Here is a 22,300-nt window from a genome sequence, read left to right as displayed (position 1 = left end):
AAAACCCCAAATTCATAATTAGAATATCGTGAAAAGGTTTTCATAGCTGTAATCCATAATCATTGCAATTATAACAAATAAATGCATGAAATATCTTTCGAGTCTTTATAACATATTAATTTCACCTTTTAAGTTGAATTCAACACGATATTCGAGTTTCACATGTATGCTCTGCCAGTCCCGTTAGGATTTCACAGGACTTTTTCAGATTTTTGTAGCCCAAAATTGCGGCTTTCCTAAAAAATGTGTTGATTTTTTAATAAATGCGTCTAAGGATACACACAACTAAACTAACCGAAGCATATATACAGAATAAAGAAAAGTCAGTCATGTAAACGGTTAGCCTTGACGAGTGTGTACAGTTGAAAGCCCTCAGGGTTGCAGTCTTTCACTTTGAAATTAATTTTTCGGTACTTCAAGGGCATCCAAGATGTAGCTGTCTTTTGTTTCCGCAGTATTTTCATTTTTTATATTTTTAGGTCAAGCCGTTCTTGTCTGTCAGTCATATAATGGAGGTCTATGGTCACCACCTCAAAGAGCAGCACAGAGAAGTCCAGATTAAACATGATTTAATGACTCGTAAACGTAAGTACACATTGATGGCCTAAGACACGAAACGAGCGGTTTGTGTGAGAAAACCAACAGTATTTATAGCGTTTTTACCTTTTGTAACCACAGCCACGTCCAACTGATCTGCAAGCGCTGGAAGTGACCATATTTACATATACAGGAAATCCAGTCTGTCCAGAACAGAACCAGACCGCCAATCCTAACCGTACCGTAGGCTAATGGTCAATCGTATTTGACGATTGCGGTCCTGACAGAAATATGATTAGAAAGGAGAAGGCTGTAATTGCATCTAAAAGAATGAGTACAAATCATTGAGAAAAGTACGTCTTTAACACTAGAGAAATGAATAAATAACACACACTAACATGCATGGCATTAGTTTCATCTTTTGACACGGACAAGACTGATTTTAGCAGTGGCTTCTGATTTATGTTTTGTAATAAGCCATTGAGTGTTCGTTACGGTCCCTGAACGAGCGGCCGCGGCTGCTCTTCAAAACTGGACACAAAGTCTCTATATTTCAGTGATGTGATGTGAGGTCCTCGACTGGTTTCATGTGTAATGTAGTGTTAGATCTGGGAATGGTTTGTTTAAATTCAACCTCTCTTTCCTTCATGTTTGGCAGACTACTGATGATCTGCTGGTGGCGTCTGCCGAGTGCCCGAGCGACGATGAGGACATCGACCCATGCGAGCCGAACTCAGGTGGGTTAGGTTAGTCTTCTCTTCATTATTACTTCTTTTTCTGACCGTGTTTCCATTACCCGTCAAATTGTGCAAATTTAAATTGCAAACACATCAACTTCCCCAAAAACTCCCATATATCTCAAAACAGTTTCACGCTCGCATGAGGGGTTTCAGAAACTTGGAAACAGGAATATAAAAACCTGCAGTGGAAACAGTTTTTGCGCATGTACGTAGATGATGTGTGTGTGTTTGGAGATCGAGTTCTTTATTAAACTCGTTAAAGACAGCAGTATTACAGGAAACCACAGAAACACCAGTTTATCAAGAGCTTGAAGCAGAACTGAGGAGAATCTCCCAGAAGTCCTCACACGAGCCGCTCTCAGGATAAGAGTCTCTCCTTCACAGTAATGCTGAATAACACACACACACACACACACACGTCTCCATCCGATAATAAAAATGTCTAGTGCGGTGGCTGAGACACACAAACCGACTAACATCCGTCACCATCACGAGAGGAAAAAATTACATTTCAGTGGACAAAATCAGTTAACCCTCTGGGGTTGTTCGTTTCAGAGTCACACTCGGGGTGTTCGGGTCCAAATGGACCCAAAGGGCGGGATTCATATTTAAAAAAAACAAAAATCATGATTTTTTTTTTACTCGTTTTTTATAATATTTTTTCTTTTCTTTTTTGGTGTTTTGAGAAAATTTCAAAAATAAAAAAAAATTATAATTAGTATTAATGCAATAATTATAACAAAATTTCCCCCCCATTGAACATAATAGAAAAAATATTTAAAAACATTTTTTTTTTTTTTTTTTTTTAAAGCTGTATTTCATTTTAGAGTCAAGCCTAGGCCTCATAAAAGCAATTTTTGAAATGAGATGAATGCCATCTGGTGGACAAACTGAGCATTTTAAAAATGCAAAACACATGTATAATCTAAATTTTTTGGTGTGTTTGTGTATAAAAGTGTGTATGTGTGTCTGGATGTGTCTGTTTTGCACTCTTGATGTGTTATAGATTCACCCCTTCACTGTTGTGTGCTTTTTTTCAAGATCGTGGCTGATTTGTAGATTGTACGCACAAAAAAACTCACATTTTTGCCAATTTCCCATTCATTTTCCATGCGGGTCCATTTGGACCCGAACACCCCAAGTGTGACTATTTTTTTTACAACCACTCAGACTATTCACATCCTGTCCCCAATTTTTTTGGGTCTTCAAATACCAAATACCAACAAAGTCACAAAATTTCGGACCATTCCGAGGAAGCTGTGATTTAAACAAAAAAAAAATTATTTAAATTCTTCGGGTCCATTTGGGCCGAACAACCCCAGAGGGTTAATGGCAACGTCGTCATTTTGCAATCGACATTTATCATATTGACATTCAGAACACATCCCAAAAGTTGTGCTCAGATCTGTGATGGAAACGCTGCTCGTGTTTCACCTCAGCAGTTTTGGTTTTGCTCCCCAAGAACATGTGGAGCTGTTTTATGTTTTACACGAGGTCAAGTGATGTTATTTGTAAACTGTAATTGAGCTTGAGACTCAGATTCAGGTTTATGAAGACAAGCTGTTCAGTCAAACTCTTATTTTGCTTTGTAAATTTGCCATGTTTCATTTAAGAACCTTGCCCTGAAGTTCCTCCATTTTCAAACTCAACATTTACTTTAACTCTATTGTACTTTATACAATTCTGGTGGTTTATATTCCGTATCATCCAGTGGTAATAGGCATATTTAGTGGAGTTTCGTTTGTGATTGTTTTGTTTTTTTACACATTGGTTTACGCCCGTTTCCACCTGGTGTTTGAAGCATTTCAGTCGGTCGGATCGCAAGTGGACGATGTTAAATACCACTGAAAACGGGATCTAAAAATGTTGAAAATGCATTAGACCGGATTGCTTTCGTAGTTTAAACACTCATGTGGTCGAAAGCATTCAAACAGCCACAGAAGACAGTCTACGCTTCTTGACTAAACATTATGGGAAGAGTGATAGCCAGACAGGGTTTAAATGTTATCAGCTGGAGATTTGGTTTGAAGAGGAGCGCAATGTTCTCACCACCCCTGATTTCTAACTCTCTCGCAGCGTTCGGCAGAGTTGTGCTTTAACGTTGTTGGGAAGTTAAGAGGGTTGAGGGTTAGTTAGAGGGAGCTTTGAGGCTGCAAACGTGAACGCATTCTCATCCCCACGTGTCATATACTGACGCTTTTGCCAATGCGTAGACATCCAACACACATGGCACCCTTTAGCATCAATATAACACGCTTCGGTTATGGGTAGTTTTAGGGTTAGACCACTAGGAGGCGCCTTCTGACCCATATATATCTGCGTCTCATATTGACGCTAAAGGGTGCCATGTGCGTTGGATGTATACGCATTGGCAAAAGCGTCAGTATATGACGCCTTGGGATGAGAACGGGCTGAGATACTAGAAGACTCTTGGACTTAATTTCGCCGCTAAACAAATCTGGAATTCGAGTCATTGGGAAAAGGAAGAGTTTGCTCGTATTTCTTTCATAAATGGCTGTTGGTTTTAGCCCCCTTTTGCGCCGACGTCACAGTTACGTCACGGCGTTAGCTGGAGGCAAAACAAAGTGAAAACTGGAGGCGGCCAATACAAACCAGCACAGATTCGGCTACATAATAAGGAGCTTAAATTATTGTTGCTATCATTAAATGTTGTCTTGTTGTGTTGTTTGGTGCAAGAATTGATGAAAAATGAATATGCTGTATCTGGAACTTTTATTTCTAGAAAATATTCACATCGTTAAAATCGCACTGTAATGTCACTCTTTACATTGTCGTGGTCTCGGCGCTGGCTCGGCAGAACTGCGGATCGTACACACAAGTCTTGTACAGGACCATATAGGCATCTAAAGATTTAGGGCCAATCCCAATTCTACCCCTTTACTTTCCCCTTCCCCTCCGTTTTGCGCGTCCACGTGAAGGGGTAGGGCTGTCCCAATTCTCTTTTGGTTGGAGGGGGAGGGCTAGGGGGAAGGGCCAGATAGCCCTTTAAACGAAGATTTTTCGGGAGCACACTTCAAACGAAGGGGTATGAGAAGTGTCATTAGGGCCAATCCCAATTCTACCCCTTACCCCTTCACTTTCCCCTAGCCCTACCCCTTGGCCTTCCCCTTGACCCTTGAAACAGAGTGGCAATGCGTAGGGGTGAAAATATTCCCCTAAGAAATGGGACACCACTACGCCTCCGTTAAACGTCATAATAAGTCGTCGCTAGCGCCTACGTCACAGGAGATGCGCCGATGTTTATCACAACTTCCAAGATGCCGTCGACAGCTGCAGTTATCTCAGTCGCGTGGGTTACAGCTATTTTCTTGCATTTATCTTGTGAAGTTCGCAGGAAACAACGGAGACGACGAAAATATGTTGCGGGACTATCGTTAGCAAACTACAGTAATTTTAGCGATTTATTTATTTATTTTTTTACAAACGTTTCTGTGAAGAAACTGACCGTAAATATGAACATAATATTGAATGTAACTTAAAGCAAATTATTATTTGTCGTTACAATACTTATTAAAGCCACAAATACTTACATTTATGGGTCTCCTTTTTCTCTTTGCCAGCCATTTTGCGACTGTAGCCTGGGTTTTATATGCCCTCAGTTTCTATTTACGATCAGTTTCTCTATAAGGTAGGTGTAGAAGTCAACCGAGGTAACGTACGTTAATCCTGTCCGATCGTCCATGCATTGAGTGAGCGTGTAGGCGGCTACGGGTCAGCCAATCTGGTTCCGTCCGTTAAATAGCTTTCAGAAATAACAATCGTGGTCCTGTGACCTTATACATTAAGATAAAATCGGATTTTCTCCAGTCATTGTTATAAAACAAGCTAACAATACTTGCTAACTAGCGTTAGTGAAGCGGCCAGAGGGATCGTTCTGCCTCCACCTAAGCTCCGCCCACAAAAAAACGTCAGCATGTTTACCAACTGAAAAGGGGTGTATTGCTGATCTGTAAATGTGTTTCCGCAGCTGACCCCACCGTCCCGATGCCGAAGAGCTATCCGGGTCCGTCCGAGGTGTTCCGCGAGGACAGCAGCACCACGGGCATGGTGGTGGGCATCGTCGCCGCCGCCGCTCTCTGCATCCTCATCCTCCTCTACGCCATGTTCAAATACCGCAACCGCGACGAGGGCTCGTACCATGTGGACGAGAGCCGCAACTACATCTGCAACTCAGCCCAGTCCAACGGATCAATCGTAAAGGAGAAACCAGTGGACGACACCAGTCGCGTCAGTAAGACCAAGAAAAACAAGGAGTATTATGTGTGATTCTGTTGTTCCCGGTCCTTACGGGACCTTCTTTCTCTTTTAAGTTCTAGCACAAACGTCAAACATAAGCAAGATAACAAAACCTGTGGAAAAGCAGTCAGCGAACATCTTCAATATTTAATCGTTTCTTCACATTGGAATGGATGAAAGAACGGGATGATTGCCACTTGTCCAGCTGGAGAAAGACAAGCTGATTAAAAAACCCAAACTGACCCGTAAGTGATGGAGAGATCGCCAAATCCATCTCGACCGGTACTCTGTACTCGCGTACTTTGTAAATGAGATTTTTTTTTTTTTTTTAAACAAATGCAAGGAGAATGAAGAGCAAGTAATGAACTGACAAATTATATCTTTTTTTTTTTTGCCTGTTTGTGTTGCTGGGAACTTTGCAATGATGAAAAAGCTGATAAATGTCTCAAAGCATCGCTGAAGAAAGGAAAGTCTCAGTGTGTGTCCTTGATCTGATTTGGACGGCTGATGCTAGAAGTGGAAAGATCACACATCATCTTGGCAGACATGGACGTCTCAGTGAACATCTTATTTAATGTTTCCATACGTTTCAAATGTGTGCTTTTCTGGACTGACAAATTTGTGTTTTATAAGCGGTTGCATAAAAAATGCAAACTTTATCTACTCCTTGCAGAAAAGACTTTGAAAGATTTATGAATGTCATTAATAATTACAGGTGAAACTCGAAACTCAAAAAAATTGAATATCGTGTTGAATTCAACTTAGAAGGTGAAATTAATATATTGTTTATTGCAAAGTGAGATATTTCATGCATTTATTTGTTATAATTGTGATGATTATGGATTACAGATATGAAAACCTTTTCACGATATTCTAATTATGAATTTGGGGTTTTCATAAGCTGTAATCCATAATCATCAACATTATAACAAATAAATGCTTGAAATATCTCACTTTTCAAGTAATGAGTCTATATATTAGTTTGAATAACTGAAATGAACTTTTGCACCATATTTAATTTTTTCAAGTTTCCTCTGTATATGAATTTATAGATGAGATCAATGATAGCATTTTTTTTATGCACCATGTTTTTTCATCATGTCACCCACAAATTGTTCGAAATGAGTGTGTGTGTGTGTATGTGTGTGTGAAAGACATGCAAACCAATGATGTGATCACATGATCCATTCGGAGATATAATATCACTACCAATATACCTGAATTATTCTCAGCCTATAATGACATGTTTATTTGCACAGACACACCCTCAGAAACGATCACATTTTGTCTTGTGTGTGTGTGTGTGTGTGTGTCTCATGTCCTACTTTTAGAAGGGACGGGAAAACTGACAGCGAACTAAACACAACCGTTACAAATTCATTTGACTTTTTAGACCTGTAGTATTTTTTATACAGTATTTTATTTCATTTCTGAGACTTTCAAAATGTATGTATTAATATGCTTTTGAAAACGTAATCAAGCAAATAAAATATTACCCAAAGTAAATCATTTCCTTGACAGTAATGTATAAATGTGTGCGGTCTTGGATAAGTGTGGGCGACAGTTTTTTATCTTAATATGGATTCTGATTCATTTATTTGTTTATGCATGTCAAATATTTGTAATATACGATATATTTTTATATTTTTACCAGTAACACTAACAGTTTTTCAAGACCGTATTTTCCTTTTAGCACCATAACACCCTTAGAATAAAATATCTCCCAGTATTTATAAAAGATAAGGTCCGTTTCATAAAGAACAATTTTGTAGTTTTTATAACAATTATTTCTCTTCATACAAATGTGATTTCCAGAAAGCTTTTGATCTTCAACACTGACGATAAGTAAAATTCAATTGAGGAATGAACATCATTAAGCTAATTTATTTAATGTTGTTTAAAGATAAATCCAGAATTCTCATGATTATGTTTCGGTTATTCACAAGTTGTTCATTCTATATTTCTAAAGATGAAGGATGAGGACGGCGGGGCTCCAGCGGGTGATGACGGGTGACGGGGTTATAAACACATAGTGCTAATCTACAAGAGCATCTGTGGACTACTGATGATCAGTGACATTGAAAACGAAGTTCTTAAGGAGGCAGCAGTGTGTTGACGGCACTCCTCCGGGGATTTTAAAGATGGCGTACTGCAAGAACTCCCAAATGGGAGCAGACGGCTTTGGATAGTTTATGGCGTAGACATAAAAGATTTTGAAACATAAATCCACAGCCTGAACTAAAGTCTCCTGTTCGATCGCCTCCCCGTTGAAAATGACGAACACTTCGGAGAAGTTCCCTTTGTCCCCGAGCACCAGCACATGTGGATCCGGGCTCGTCTCGCTGTCCAGGTAATGAACCATATCAGTTCCAACCTTAAAACAATGAATGCAGTTCAGTTGACATGTGACTATAATACATGTGTACAAATAAATACGGCTGTCACTTTACGTGCGGAAATCGACTGCACAATCGATCGGACCAACGCGAGTTCGGAAAACGAAAATAGGGAATCGATTTAAACAGCCTTTATTGTTTTTTAACCAAAAATGTGTGTTAGTCGGACAGATCAACACAGAACATGTGGGATGCTGGGAAATAACAGTCTTTTCTGTTCACCAAATGCTTTTTAATATTCGCTATTACTTCAACGCAAGTGAACATGTAGTGACGTGTGTGTTCAAGTAAGCCAGAAACGAGCAGATTCTGCGATACGCTGTATTAACCCTCAGGTGCTCTTCGTTTCGGAGTCACACTTGTTATCTTCCCGGTCAAAAGTGACCGGACACCTAAAAATGAAACTTTCTCCATCCCAGTAAAACCAATGCAATTTATTTTTGTTCTATAATATTTATTCTTTTTAATTTAGTATTTTTAAGACAATTTAATTGAAATTATTAACATTTATGCAATATTTATGGTTTATGTTTGCCATGGAAAAATATATATATTTTTCTATATATATATATATATATATATATATATATATATATATTATTTTTTTCAAAAAAATATTAATGCAGTATTTTAGTCTAATATAGAGTCTAGGCCTTCAGGAAAAAAAAATATTTTTTGAAGAAAATTAGCACCATCTGGTTACAGTAAAGAGAAAAGGCTAAAAAAAATTTAGAATAAAAAATAGACAAAAATTTTTTTTTTTTTTTTTACAATTTCCCATTCATTTCCTAGTGTCGGTCATTTTTGACCGAAGAGCACAAGTGTGACTATTTTTTTACGACCACTTAGCATGTTCGGATCATGACCTCAATTTTTTTGTGTGTTCACATACCCAATGCCATAAAAGTCACCAAGTTTCGTAACATTGCGATGAAGCTGTGATTTTTAAAAATTCAAAACAGAAAATTTTTCGGTCAGAAATGAGCACCATGAGGATCACGAGTTGTGTATTTGCGCAGATTTGTCTTACACGAACTTCCCCAGCAAAGAAAGTGAGTAAACACAGAAACACGCCTGATTGGCTCGTGATTGGACAGCGTTTCCCGCCAAAGTTCATCTGTAGCGCATCTGGCGGGTCGAGTGTGTTAATCTCAATCCCTGAATGTTGCGCTCCTGACTTGTGCGTCTCAAGCCTCTTTACGCTCGTCCTAACGCCTGATAGGTGTCCGTGGATTCGCCTGTATCTGCTGTTGGAATTGGAAACGTCTTCAGATTTTACAATCGATTCAATGAACACTAGTGTCTCAGACATCGAACAGGATTTTTCACTAAAGTGACAGCCCTACGAATGAATCGAAGCAAAGTCAGCCGTGGAATTAAATGTAAATAAATAAAAAATAAAAAGTTTTTAGCTAAAAGCAGTGTTGTGTAAACACCCCTAAGAGTGAGGATTGAACAGGAGGAATGGATCCAGGGTAATTCACTACAGCTGATGTTGAGGTGTTGCTTTTACTCACGGGCTGAATGTCGATGAAGCTGCGCTTCATTTCCGCATATGTTGGACGCACAATTTTCTCATTTGTGCGATATGGCGATGACGGCAGGATGACAGGAAGGCAATTCAAGGCAATTTCTCCACGGACATCTTTAAACGAGAAGATTGCAGAGCAAACACATCAGAAAAAAGTTAAGCTTGCAGTTGTCACCGATAGAAGAACATTAGTGGTTAAAGTATATAAATGTGTATTTTGTTATAACTGTCCACCGGTTTGTCTAGATGAGACTCTTATTCCTCGAGACTTTGAAGCTGCACTGAAACTGTGATGAGTGAGTAACTGTGTAAGTGATGTTATGTTCGTGAACGAATCATTCTTTTTGAACAAGTCTTTTAGGTGAACAAATGAACCGGGTCTCTCTGTGGACTTAAACCTCGAGCCGATAGCCTTCGAGTGTGATGTGGCAGAGCATGTGATTTGTTGAATGTAGTGAACGAATACGCCCTTCACTGACCGTGACCGAGCTGCTTTGAGTCTGAACTAGGGCTGGGCGATTAAACGATAACGATAATTATCGCAATATAATTTTTCTTGATAAAACGATATCAAGAGGTCAATAAATGTTCAATAATGTTTATGCGCCAAAAGCGGAACGAAACTCATTTGAACCGCGCGCGCCACACGGAGCATTTATCCGCTCGGCTCAAAGACCAAACGGCAGCGCAGCGCGAGCTCACTAAAAATGTGGTCGTTACATTAAAAACCAAAAAAAACCAAAAAAAAAAACAGATGTTTTTGTTAAAGAGTAGTTTAAAAACACAATTAATGCTCTGGTTTCTACAACTTTCACTTAGGAGCAAAATCTGCCTTTAAACTTGAAAGAAATAAAGATTTGACATATATCGTGATAATTATCGATATCAACTGATATAAAAAATATTATCGTGATCATTTTTTTGGCCATATCGCCCAGCCCTAGTTCGTGAACGAGTTGAACGAACTGGTACATGTCTTTCGTGAATGAAAATAACCAGTACGATAATGATGGCGAACAGCTCGTGTAGTTGGCATATTTGGGTCAAAGAAAGAAATGTACACTTTACCATAGTAAAATAAAAACAGTTTAAAAACGCAAGCTGATGGTTAAATGTAGGCTAACAAAGACAAATTAACATTGCCATTTTGTGACTGTTTACTTGATTTAAACGTACACTTCTCTTTACCGGTCTCTCTTATATTTTATTCGTGTGTTTTAGACTAAGTTTTGTGGTATTTTGCACTTTGAACAATTTACTATACTGTAAGGGCTGGTGTTTTGTGTTCATTTTGTATTATCGATATTTTTGATATATTTTATTCATGTCATGCACTTCCCTAAAAATTTTAAACCAAGAGAGATCTCATTCTTGAACGAATTGAACGAACTGGTACATTTCGTTCGTGAATTAAATGAATGAGAGTACCGGGTAGATCGAACATTTAGCATGTGATTCAATCTCATTCAGCAATCAGCAGAAAGTGGATGAAAGCACCATTATCGTGTGCACATACGATAGTTTATATTCAGATTTAACATAACTCAACGTTTAATATTATCCCAGATTTATGAATGTGTACGTCTGACTTAACAATTAAAATGTTAATTATGCAAGAAAACCTTGTTCTTTGGTCATCTGAACCACTTATTTTATTAATTTTTAACAATGTCCAATATTTTTTTTTTTTAACAAGTAAATACGTCCATTGACTTAAGACGGCACAAAAGACACTCTTTTTCACCCCGAGCTGGAGTATTTATGTTATATGAAGAAATTGTCACCGAACGAATTAGAGAACAAATCTGAACTAATCATTTTGGTGAACTAACTGTCTCTGGAAAGAATCAAAATTTCCACCACTAACAATGAAACTCACATCTGGACCTTCGACCCGTTGGACCCCATTGAATTCACTATATGGAGAAACATCTCGGAATATTTTCCTAAAAAACCTTACATTTCTTTTTGACTGAAGAAAGAAAGACATGAGCATCTTGGATGATGTGGGGGAGAGTAAATTATCAGGAAATTTTAATTCTGAACTGAACTAATCCCTTAACCCTAACGTGCAGTTACTGAAAATTCAACCACTTAGACCCTCAGTCAACCAGTCACAACAATGGCACTTCTGTGTGTGATTTTAATAGGACGTCCTACCTATTGGCAGTGCTTCCAGATTTTCTGGAAGGACGTCAGAAGCCTTTGGTTCTTTTTTTGTGAAAAGTAAAATCCGGTCAGTGAAGACAGGAGCCCAAAATTCATAAAGGCGGTCAGCATGGTCAGGGAACACAACTTCAAAGTCCTGTAATATCTAAATAAAAACAATAATAGTAATGCAAGATTGCAAGTAACAATATAATGAATAAAGTTGAAGCATTTTTGTTTTCTAAATTAATGTAGGATTTCTACTACAGGCTTCAGTAAATTATTCTCACCATTCCAGGAGAGTCGTGAAGTCTGGGATATTCTGCATTGATTTCTTCTACGGTTTTTGTTCCAAGTGATCGAATCCATGCGGCTCGATGAGGGGCTGTGTGTCTCATGAACTCCATGACTTGACTGTGAGGGCTTCTATTGTTCTTCAGCCACTCAATCATTTTTTGAATGACATCTGAAGATAACTGTGACTCTGTTAAAGGTAAATCACATTACAATGAGGGGAAAAGGGTACTTGTCTGACTGCATTGTGCCAAGAGTAAAGATTGGTGGAGATGGGTTGACTCTTAATACATTTTGGATAACTTCATGCTCCCAACATTGCGGGAACAGTTTGGGGATGTTCGTGTTCCAAAGTCAAGTCAAAGTCAAAGATTTAGTTAGCCATTTCAACAGTACAGTTGATAGGAATGTGTCTTAGTATGCTGACATATACCACTTAATTTACAACAATACACTGGCCCAACAAGTCCAGTATGACTGCGCTTCAGTGCACAAAGCGAGGTCCATAAAGACATGGATGAGTGAGTTTGGTGTGGAGGAACTGGACAGGCCTGCAGAGTCCTGACCTTGACCCGATATAACAGCTTTGGGAATGATTTAGAGCGGAGACTGCGAACCAGGCCAACATGAATGGTCAAAAAAAGTCCCATAAACACTCCTAAATAGGGTTGGGTATCGAGACTCGAGTATCGTTTGGAACCGAGACTAACTTTTCGTTTTTCCCGGAATCGTTCAAAAGTAAAAATTTCGATTCCTAGTTTCGATATTCACAGTCCGCCGAGCGGAAGAAGAAACCGCTGAACAACACCAACGAAGAAGCGTCTAGCGGAAGTGTTGGCATAACCGCACGAGTCAAACATGAGTAGTTTACGTCAGCGATCCAAAGTCTGGCTTCACTTTTCTAAAAATAACGAAATCTCGGCAAAATGCAAAGTTTGTGACTAAAGGAGTATTTTTACAGAAGGAGTATTTCCTTCAGAAAGGCCGTTGGTTAGCAAGGTTAGCTAAACTTTTTTGACCCCGCCTCTTAAAAGAATCAGAATCGAGAATCGTTAGGAACCGGAATCGAAACAAGGAATCGGAATCAGAATCGTTCAAATTCAAACGATACCCAACCCTAATCCTAAACGTTGAGGAAAAGCTTCCCAGAAGAGTTGAAGTTGTTTTAGCTGCAAAGGGTTTGACCATCTCCATATTAAACCCTACTGATTAAGAATGGGATGTCATTAAAGATCATGTGCATGTAAAGGCAGACGTCATAAATCAATATAGTGTATATAGTGAATGCATCTAAAAAAGATTAAAAAAAATATAAACATTACGTTTTTAACCAAAAAAACAGACAATTACTTTCCATCTTGAGGTTAAAATCCCTAAATTAAAAATGATAAACAATTTAAATCTATTTTAAAAACATGATATTTGAAAACTAAGGTGAAGATTATCAGTGTGTCCCTTACATAAAGCTCCCTTATGACTGCAGACGACCTGGAATACAGATCAGATATTCTGCCTAAGATCTGGTGTCGTTTCTCACTAAAGACATCATTTCTAGAGTAAGAAATAACACTTGTTGGAATGGCATAGGACATAGAAGTATCTAAAATAGTAGAGCGTTGGTCATGGGTTCGATTCCCAGGGAAAGCAAGAACTGATAAGAAAGTAAATGTGTCCCTGGAAATGCAATGCAAGTCACTTTGGATAAAAGCGTCAGCCAAATGCATAAATGTAAATGTAACTATCCCTTTCATTTCACAGCAATATTTTGCCGTGCAAATTGTCTAAAGAGCAAACGTACAACATTCCCTTTGCATACTAAAACCCTTTGCACATAAACGCCTATCCCTAGCACCAACCTGGCAGTGGAAAACTGGGTCGGGAAGAGGAATACTGGGATGGCTGTGGATTGCTTTGCTGTCTCTGGCCTCTCAGGCGTTTCCTCACGTTGCGGAGTCTTTCTTCGAGATACCCGGTTGCAGGGTGACGATAGCGACAAGGTGTATACCACACCTCCTGCAACAAAACCACCGTCATAATAAAGCGGGGACTAATTCTCTTCATCAGCCCTTGATTATCTTATAATCAGAATGTGTCAGCACAACTTACATATCCGTATCCCTCATTGCTTTTCAGACAAGGAAACTGGGCAGTTATTGCCAAAGCCATCTCCTTCTTGATCTCAGCTGTCGGGCTATACAAAGAAACATGCATATGAAACGTTCATACAGGCCAGTTTATTAATTCATGTGCACTAGTCGAGTGATTTTATGATTTAATAATGATTAATAATACCTCTACTCACTTTTCCCCAAACCTTCCCATCAAATGTGAAACCAACAACCGCACCATCTGACGTCGCTCCTTGAGGCTTAGGTGTCTGTCTCTGTCTAAAGACGATATTAACGCCGATCCTCCAGAATTGCTCAGGATTTCTCGTATATCCTGTGAAAAGAAGAACACTCAATTTGTTCTGATAAAAAAATTACAAAATTTAAGTTCAAGTGTATCAAAAGACGAGCTATTACAAAGCTATTGCTTGATCTTGTTTGGCAGCTTTCCAGTATTATCTGTGCTGGGGTCGCGGGGTCATTCCTCACAGGCGATTGATTGTTGATAGAGCTATTGCCCAGAGACTGTTTAAAAGAAAAGAAAAATAAAGTAAATATCCGACGTTATCAGCAATGAGTAATGAAGATTCTTTAGCACAGCTATGCAGAATTAGTCTCACTCTATCCAATCTTCCAAGCTACTTATAATATCATATCATATATCAAACACAAGTTCAGTATGGAGTACCTCAAGGCTCAGTACTAGGACCGTTGCTGTACATGCTACCCTTAGGAGATATCATTAGGAAGCATGCCATTAGCTTTCATGCTGATGAAACTCAGCTCTAAATTTATTTGTGCCCAGACGAAACTTCCAATTCACAAAATTAGGCGCTGATAAAAAATAAAAAAAAATTAGTGAAAAATTAGTAAAATTAGTACATAATTCTGAAAAATTCTAATGATTGGACCAAAAACCTCTGCATGTTATACCCAAGAATACTTGACGGCTGCTCTATCAAGTCTTCGTCGTATGTTAGGAACCTGGGTGTGTGTATGTGTGCTCTTTGATACCAATCTTATATTTGAAAGCCATATTGCTAGCATCTGTAAAACCACATTCTTCCATCTTAAAAAATACAACATTTGCACTCAGTGACAAATGCAGGAAAGTTCACTCTTGCGTTCCTGACCTCAAGGCTAGATTATTGTAATGTAGAGTAGAGGCTGGGTGGCTGCCCTGCATACATAATAAACAAACTCCAGCTGGGCCAAAATGCAGCAGCTTGAGTTCTGACCAGAACCAGGAATCATGACCATATTAGCCGTCATATGTTCTGCCAACACTGCATTGGCTCTCAATTACACACTATAGACACTTGCTAATTACTTACAAAGCACTAAATGGTTTAGCTCCCCAGTACTTGAGTGAGCTCTTGTATTATCGTCTTTCACGTCCTCAAAATTCTGTCCAGTTTATAATAATAGATATAATAATATCAAATCAACTGCAGATTGGTAGATCCTTTTCCTATTTAGCACATAAACTTTGGAATAGTCTTCCTAACACTGTTTGGGAAGCAGACGTACTCTGTAAATTTAAATCTAGACTAAAACCCATCTGAAAATCCCCTATCTAGCACATCATTATCCTCACCATTCCAGGAAAGTCATGAAGTTTGGGATATTCTGCATTGATTTCTTCTACGGTTTCCGATCCAGGGGATCGAATCCATGCGGCTCGATGAGGTGCTGTGTGTCCCATGGGCTCCATGATTTGACTGTGAGGGCCTCTATTGTTCTTCAGCCACTCAAGCATTGTGTGAATATCAGTTGAAGACAACGCTGACTCTATTGAAGTTAAAATACATCAATATAAAACCATGAACGTCTGGAAACCACAAGCAGGAACGATAGTGGAGGCCTATTAAAGGAGAACTCCAGTCAATTTTAACATTGAGCTATTTTTTTTGTACATTTGGAGTGTAGGCCTGAAACGAGACTTCCCACGACGCATGCGCGAGAACTGCGATCTCCTTCAACTACTTCAGTTCAGTTCTCGCGCATGCGTCGTGGAAATCTCTTGAACTCTCGTCTCAGGCCTACAAGGAAGAAAAGAAATAGTCAAATAAAGTTGTTGTTTTTGTTTGTTTTTTCGCACAAAAAGTATTCTCGTCGCTTGATAAACTTTGTAGTCACATGGAATATTTAAACATTTTCTGCAATGACTTACTGGGCCGTCAAGTTTCGATCCCTTAGGCAGCCTATGGAGGAGTGATCCAGCTCTCAGATTTAATCAAAAATATCTTCATTTGTGTTCCGAAGATGAACGAAGGTCTTACGGGGTTGGTACAGCATGAGGGTGAGTAATTTATGACTTAATTTTCATTTTTGGGTGAACTAACCCTTTAAGTGCAAAAAAAAATTAACACAAAAATTGTGTCGACATGCCAGTCTTGGCGAGTATCCAAGCAAACCTTAAGTATGTCTTTAGTGAACATAAACAGCTGAGAAAGATAACGCATGTGTAACAGTATCGGTGTCCTGGATCAGTGCATTGTGCATTAAAGTGACAACAGCCTAATATTCCTGCGGGCTATGTTTTTAATGTTAACAAAATAAAAGCAAATCACTCACTTCTCTTCATTGAATAGCCTTTGTAACTTTAATGAGGATTAATTTATACAGTCAAATATGCAATGCTATTTTACTTTTGATTCATTTATTCAATTTATGTTCCTGGCAATAATATAATTATATGTATATACATACATATAATCACCCATTCCTAGTTCGTACCTGGCAGTGGAAAACTGGTTTGGGAAGATGAATTCTGGGATGGCTGTTTCCTCAGACGTTTCCTCACGTTGCGGAGTCTTTCTTCGAGATACCCGGTTGCAGGGTGACGATAGCGACAAGGTGTATACCACACCTCCTGCAACAAAACCACCGTCATGATAAAGCGGGGACTAATTCTCTTTATCAGCCCTTGATTATCTTATAATCAGAATGTGTCAGCACAACTTACATATCCGTATCCCTCATTGCTTTTCAGACAAGGAAACTGGGCAGTTATTGCCAAAGCCATCTCCTTCTTGATCTCAGCTGTCGGGCTATACAAAGAAACATGCATATGAAACGTTCATATAGGCCAGTTTATTAATTCATGTGCACTAGTCGAGTGATTTTATCATTTAATAATGATTAATAATACCTCTACTCACTTTTCCCCAAACCTTCCCATCAAATGTGAAACCAACAACCGCACCATCTGACATCGGTCCTTGAGGCTTAGGTGCCCGTCTCTGTCTAAAGACGATATTAACGCCGATCCTCCAGAATTGCTCAGGATTTCTCGTATATCCTGTGAAAAGAAGAACACTCAATTTGTTCTTAAACAATAAAATATCAGCCTGAAATTCAAGTTCAAGATTATCAAAAGACGTGCTATTACAAAGGTTGAGTTGCTTGATCTTGTTTGGCAGCTTTCCAGTATTATCTGTGCTGGGGTCGCGGGGTCATTCCTCACAGGCGATTGACTGGGACATGCTTGATTGTTGACAGGGCTATGGCCCAGAGACTGTTTAAAAAGGGGAAAAGAATGTAAATATCAGACATTATCAGCTATAAAATGTATTAGCTATTCCATTTGTAGTTTGCTTGTGTTTTTAAGCATTGTGGTTTAAAAACAGCGCTGCCGCCAAATTGGGCTTGAACGGTTAAATACACATACTTTACTTGTGTCAAAGTGACCATGTATTTGCAAGTAAACATTTATGTCTATGTAAGTGAATGTAAACAGTTGAGAAAGAAATTACACGAGTATAATGGATCCGTGAAGTCGGTCTTAAAGTGACAGCTTCCAAATGTACCTTCTGTTGTTTATTAATGTTAAACAAAAAGAAAGAGAAACTGTCTTACTGCTCTTGACTTTATCACTTTAGTAACTTTAATAAGAACATATATATATTTGATTAGCCTAATTTTTATGTAGTATTTCTAGTTCTTGAAGTTTGTCAGGTATGTCTTTTCATGCATTTAATATGTTCTATTGTAGTTTTTTTTTTTTTTTTTTTTTTTTGCTCTTTCTTTATCAGTGTTAGCTTGTCTTTTTCAGGCGAGTATATATATATGAAGAGTTCAGATGCAAAAGCCTCTAAATGGCATTTGAAATTTTCTTCTTTAATGATGATTTTTTATCAAACTTGTATATTTAAGTTCAGTAATTTCACTTAAATAACAATTAATAGGTAATTATCATTGTCATTTAAGTGAAATCACTGAAATAAGCTTGATAAAAATTATCATTCTAGAGGAAAATTTCAAATTGCACTTAGAGGGTTTTGCATCTGAACTCTTCATATATATATATATATATATTGAAAATTGTGATAATTATGAAAATTTTGATCTAAGATTTTGATCACATCGCCCACCCCTAATCCACCAACAGCCAAGTGCTTCCAAAACTTGTTCAGGAACTACAGCTGAAGGCACAGCATAATTGGGGCCTGTATGCCCACAGGACACGCAGAACGGAGAGTTGTTTAGACACGGGCGCTGGTCATTCGAGGGCACTGGTATTCTAGCATTTATTTTTAAGGACGGGCCGCAGTGGAACATATTGAAAGCTGTCCTGGACTGCCATCTGTCTCTCGCTGCCAGTTAATGCATCCGAACGCTCGACGATGAAATGCTCCCTCAAACTGATTGTTTATGGCACTGACATCAGGATGATCCGAGTGAGCAGATTCACATTATTTTATTTAATGCGATGTCAGCATTCAAAGCTATTTTCATGGCAAAAAAAATCAATTACAAAAAACAAATATCATATTATACAATAAAAAACAAATACAAAAACAGCAAATCATATTATACAAGATTTTTTTAAATTAACATTTTCAGGATAATCTCATTAAATATGTTCTCAAGTGAAGTAACATCATAAAAGAGCAAGTCCAGGACAACCAAATAAAATATGTTTGACAGATAAGAGAAATATTTGATACTGGGTCAAACTTGTGTGTGACCCATACGACAGCTGATGTAGACAACTAAGGGCGATTTCACACCGGAAAGTCCGAAAGTTTTGGTTTTGTTTCACACTGTAATTATGCGAGCGCACTAAAGAACTTTACGTGACATACTTGCGTCCTGTCGTCATCATCTATGTGGGTTGCATCTCGACATTGATTGGTTTAGTAAATGGACGTGCATCTGACTCAGCGTGTTGTCAATTCGGCGGGTAACTTTGACAACATGATGAACAGACGCATATCGTTGCAACTATATTGTTATTTTTATTTTATTTTCATGGGATCGCACGCCTTTGTATATTGCTGCCGCAGTATCTTTATCTTCAGGTGGCATTGTTCTCCCGTTCTCTCATTATCTCCAAAAATATTTGGAAAATTTTTTTGGGTCCAAAAAATATTTGGTCTGCATTTTTTTCCATTTGACTTCTTATTACCCAGCAAACACAGAACGTTCCCCTAACGTTCCCGAATGGTCCCATGAGGTTATTTTTTTGGAACCAAACAAGAACGTTATAGGAACGTTTAATGTAGGTTATTTTTAGGTGCCATTTTTATAACGTGAGGAGAATGTTCCGGGAATGTTCCCTTAACCTTAAGGGAAAGTTCTAGGAACGTTCTGGGAACCAAAAACTAGAACGTTCCCAGAACCTAAATTTGTTTGCTGGGTATGTAATCGGACCACTTCAATTAAAAACCTCGTCTCCTCCTCTCTCCATGTGCTACACGCCTCATTTTTCCTGCCACATTATGTTTTTTCGGCTATGCGGGAACCACCAGAACTTCCTGTAAAAGGTCTGAATGTCTGAACCATACAGAAATGCTTTCACACTAGAAACGAACCAAACCTTTGTTCAGTTTGATCCAGGCCGAGACTACCTTCTATTCGTCAGACCAAATTTCATCTGTTTGGTACGGACCGTAGTCCGGGGGAGCTTTAACATCTATTATTTTGATTCGGACCAAACAAGGTAGGTGTGAACGGGCCCTTATTAGCAAGTCGATGTAAAAGAGCTATTTACAATATCAGTGATCTAAGTAGCGGTTTGCTTCACCATGTAATTAATTAGTGGCTAGAATATGTTGATTGTGTTGAAATAGTGTTGGAATATGTTGATTGTGCAAATGATGTGTTGAGGATGATGACTGTTTGACATTTTAATATGCGTCTCCTCTATGATCATAAGAAATTGAATGTTGTGCATTCGTATAACCTGACTGACTGCACTTGAAACATGTGATCAAAAAAGCTATCGTTGTTTAGTAAGTGTGTGAACTTACTTCCAGAAGTTCTGAATGATATTTCTTGAATTTAACCCTGAAACCAATTCTTGGAATTAGAGCGGCGATGCTGGCGTCGTCCAGGAGCATGAAGCTTTCCTTGTCCACTCCTTCCTCTGTGTTAAGATCAACAAGAAAGAGTGCATCATTTTTTAAATAATTTGATAAAATCATGTCATATATCACTTTATCCTATAAAACTTATTTGGTTTGAAATCATTTTTAGTGCATTTAAATAATACTTAATGATTATTTCCTTAATGAAATGTTATTTAACTTGTTTAAACACATTGTTCATGACTCAATAATATGCAGATCTGTTTTGAAAATATATATTTTTAATATTTTTTAAGCTTTACATGTCAATGACCCATTTATGACTAATTTAAATAGCTTACCTTGAAATGTTTCAATTAAATGGCAGAGGTTCCACTCTTGTAGTCTTTCCTTCACATAGGAATCCATTTCTCTAAAATTAGTACAAAAAGTACACGCATTTAGTGCAACATTATAATTATATATTATATTAACGCATTATAAATGCAAAAACAGCAGTAGTTTTAAAAGAAAAAAATATTAAGGCTATATTCCACATCTGTAAAACATATTTATTAAAGTTACATGCATAACAATATATCAATTGTAGTGGCACCAGAGTACGGAAAAAATAGCAGTCCGGAATATAGTAAATATGGCGGAATGCTAAACAATGATTTTATTGACCTACTTAGTTTATCGACATTCATGTAAGCAGCCATTATTATTGTAAACGTTAAGTAATACATTAAAATTGTCTTTTTACTCTATTATTACTGCGAGCGAGCTATAACTGTGATAACTCAATCGATAGAGGACAACAAAACTGACAACTTAATCATACAAAATGTAAGTCTCAATAGACGGTACTTGATGTTATACTAGTTATACATCACAAAACGATACGACTTACCTTTTACATTCATATATATCGTTAACTGTCACTCGACCGTTGAAATTCGAACCGTCGCCGCGGGAACACTATTTAACCCAAAAGCTGGGTTGTTACTAAATATAACCCAACAATGTAAAGTTAACCCAGCAGTGACCCAGTCTGTGTTACCCAGTGGTTGGGGTTGAAACAATAACAAAAACCTAACGTTTATTTTAAACGTTATAAAGTAAATGAAAATGCCAATGTCGTTATGAAAGCAACCGCGGGATAGTGTATTTTTGTGAAGAACGATAGGAAGAGAACGGCTTCTTCTTCTGTGGGTTTAATGGCGGGTCGCACACCAGCTGTAGGCGCATACCGCCCCCTTCCGTGAGTGAATGTGAAGTGAAAAGTGATCCTTTATACAGTCTAATCTCTTGAAGAATGTTTTAGTGAGTTAACAGCACAGCAGCCACTTCTATAGTATTTGATTTTCGGTAACACTTTAGAATACGGTTCCTTAGTTAATGAATAACTACACAAGAACTAATGAGTAACACAATATTAACAATCTAGTAGCCTAACTATTATTAACTAACAAGAAACTCTGATTAACGAACTAAGTAATAGCGCACAGACGAAAGTGGTAGTTCACTATTAAGTAATCAATAACTACTATTTTTTAATACTTCCCAGAGAACTACTGAAAAAGTTTATTAACAATCTAGTAATTACTATTAACTAAAAGAAACTCTTATTAACGAATTAGTAAGTAGCTCACAGATGAAAGTGTTACTAGATACTTCTGTGGGAATTAATTATTTGGATTCGTATTATAAAGTGAAGATCATTGGAACTAACTAGTAATTACTCAAGTGTTACTTTTAGACATTTTCTAAAAGTTACTAAAGTTCACCAAAAAATCTCAAACATTTGCACAAATCATGACTAGATCATGTAGTAACACTTGAGTAATTACTAGTTAGTTCCAATGATCTTCACTTTATAATACGGATCCAAATAATTAGTAATTCCCACATAAATATCTAGTAACACTTTCATATGAGCTATTACTTACTAATTATTTGGATCCGTATTATAAAGTGAAGATCATTGGAACTA

General features: G+C 37.9%; 2 protein-coding genes across 3 annotated transcripts in view; one reads left to right on the top strand and one right to left on the bottom strand.

Moving 5' to 3' along the window:
• Nucleotides 1-7,043, top strand: part of nrxn1b (neurexin 1b) — a 92,338-nt gene extending 85,295 nt beyond the window's left edge. Inside the window, exons 24-26 of one of the 2 annotated variants that reach the window (XM_089117355.1) lie at nt 1,196-1,283; nt 5,266-5,529; nt 5,609-7,043. In XM_089117355.1, the coding sequence (XP_088973481.1) occupies nt 1,196-1,283; nt 5,266-5,529; nt 5,609-5,685 (429 nt within the window). In that variant the 3' untranslated portion in view covers nt 5,686-7,043. Of the gene's footprint in view, nt 1-1,195; nt 1,284-5,265 lie in introns of both variants that reach the window. The other variant, XM_089117356.1, reaches the window with a different exon arrangement.
• Nucleotides 7,044-7,402: 359 nt separating this feature from the next.
• LOC120492402 (uncharacterized) lies at nt 7,403-21,512 on the bottom strand. Its single transcript, XM_039690657.2, has 16 exons — nt 21,218-21,512; nt 20,667-20,737; nt 20,269-20,384; nt 17,406-17,531; nt 17,176-17,315; nt 16,980-17,064; nt 16,751-16,886; nt 15,609-15,802; nt 14,429-14,536; nt 14,206-14,345; nt 14,010-14,094; nt 13,760-13,916; nt 11,900-12,093; nt 11,622-11,775; nt 9,448-9,575; nt 7,403-7,908 (listed from the first exon to the last, which is right to left on the bottom strand). Exons 2-16 carry the CDS (start codon nt 20,731-20,733, stop codon nt 7,594-7,596), a joined length of 2,145 nt encoding a protein of 714 aa, XP_039546591.2. The 5' UTR covers nt 20,734-20,737; nt 21,218-21,512; the 3' UTR covers nt 7,403-7,593.
• Nucleotides 21,513-22,300: the final 788 nt, after the last annotated feature.

The sequence above is a fragment of the Pimephales promelas genome, chromosome 11, assembly GCF_988280905.1.
Source record: "Pimephales promelas chromosome 11, fPimPro1.hap1.1, whole genome shotgun sequence".
NCBI lineage: Eukaryota > Metazoa > Chordata > Actinopteri > Cypriniformes > Leuciscidae > Pimephales > Pimephales promelas.
This window is presented reverse-complemented; position numbering and strand designations above follow the sequence as displayed.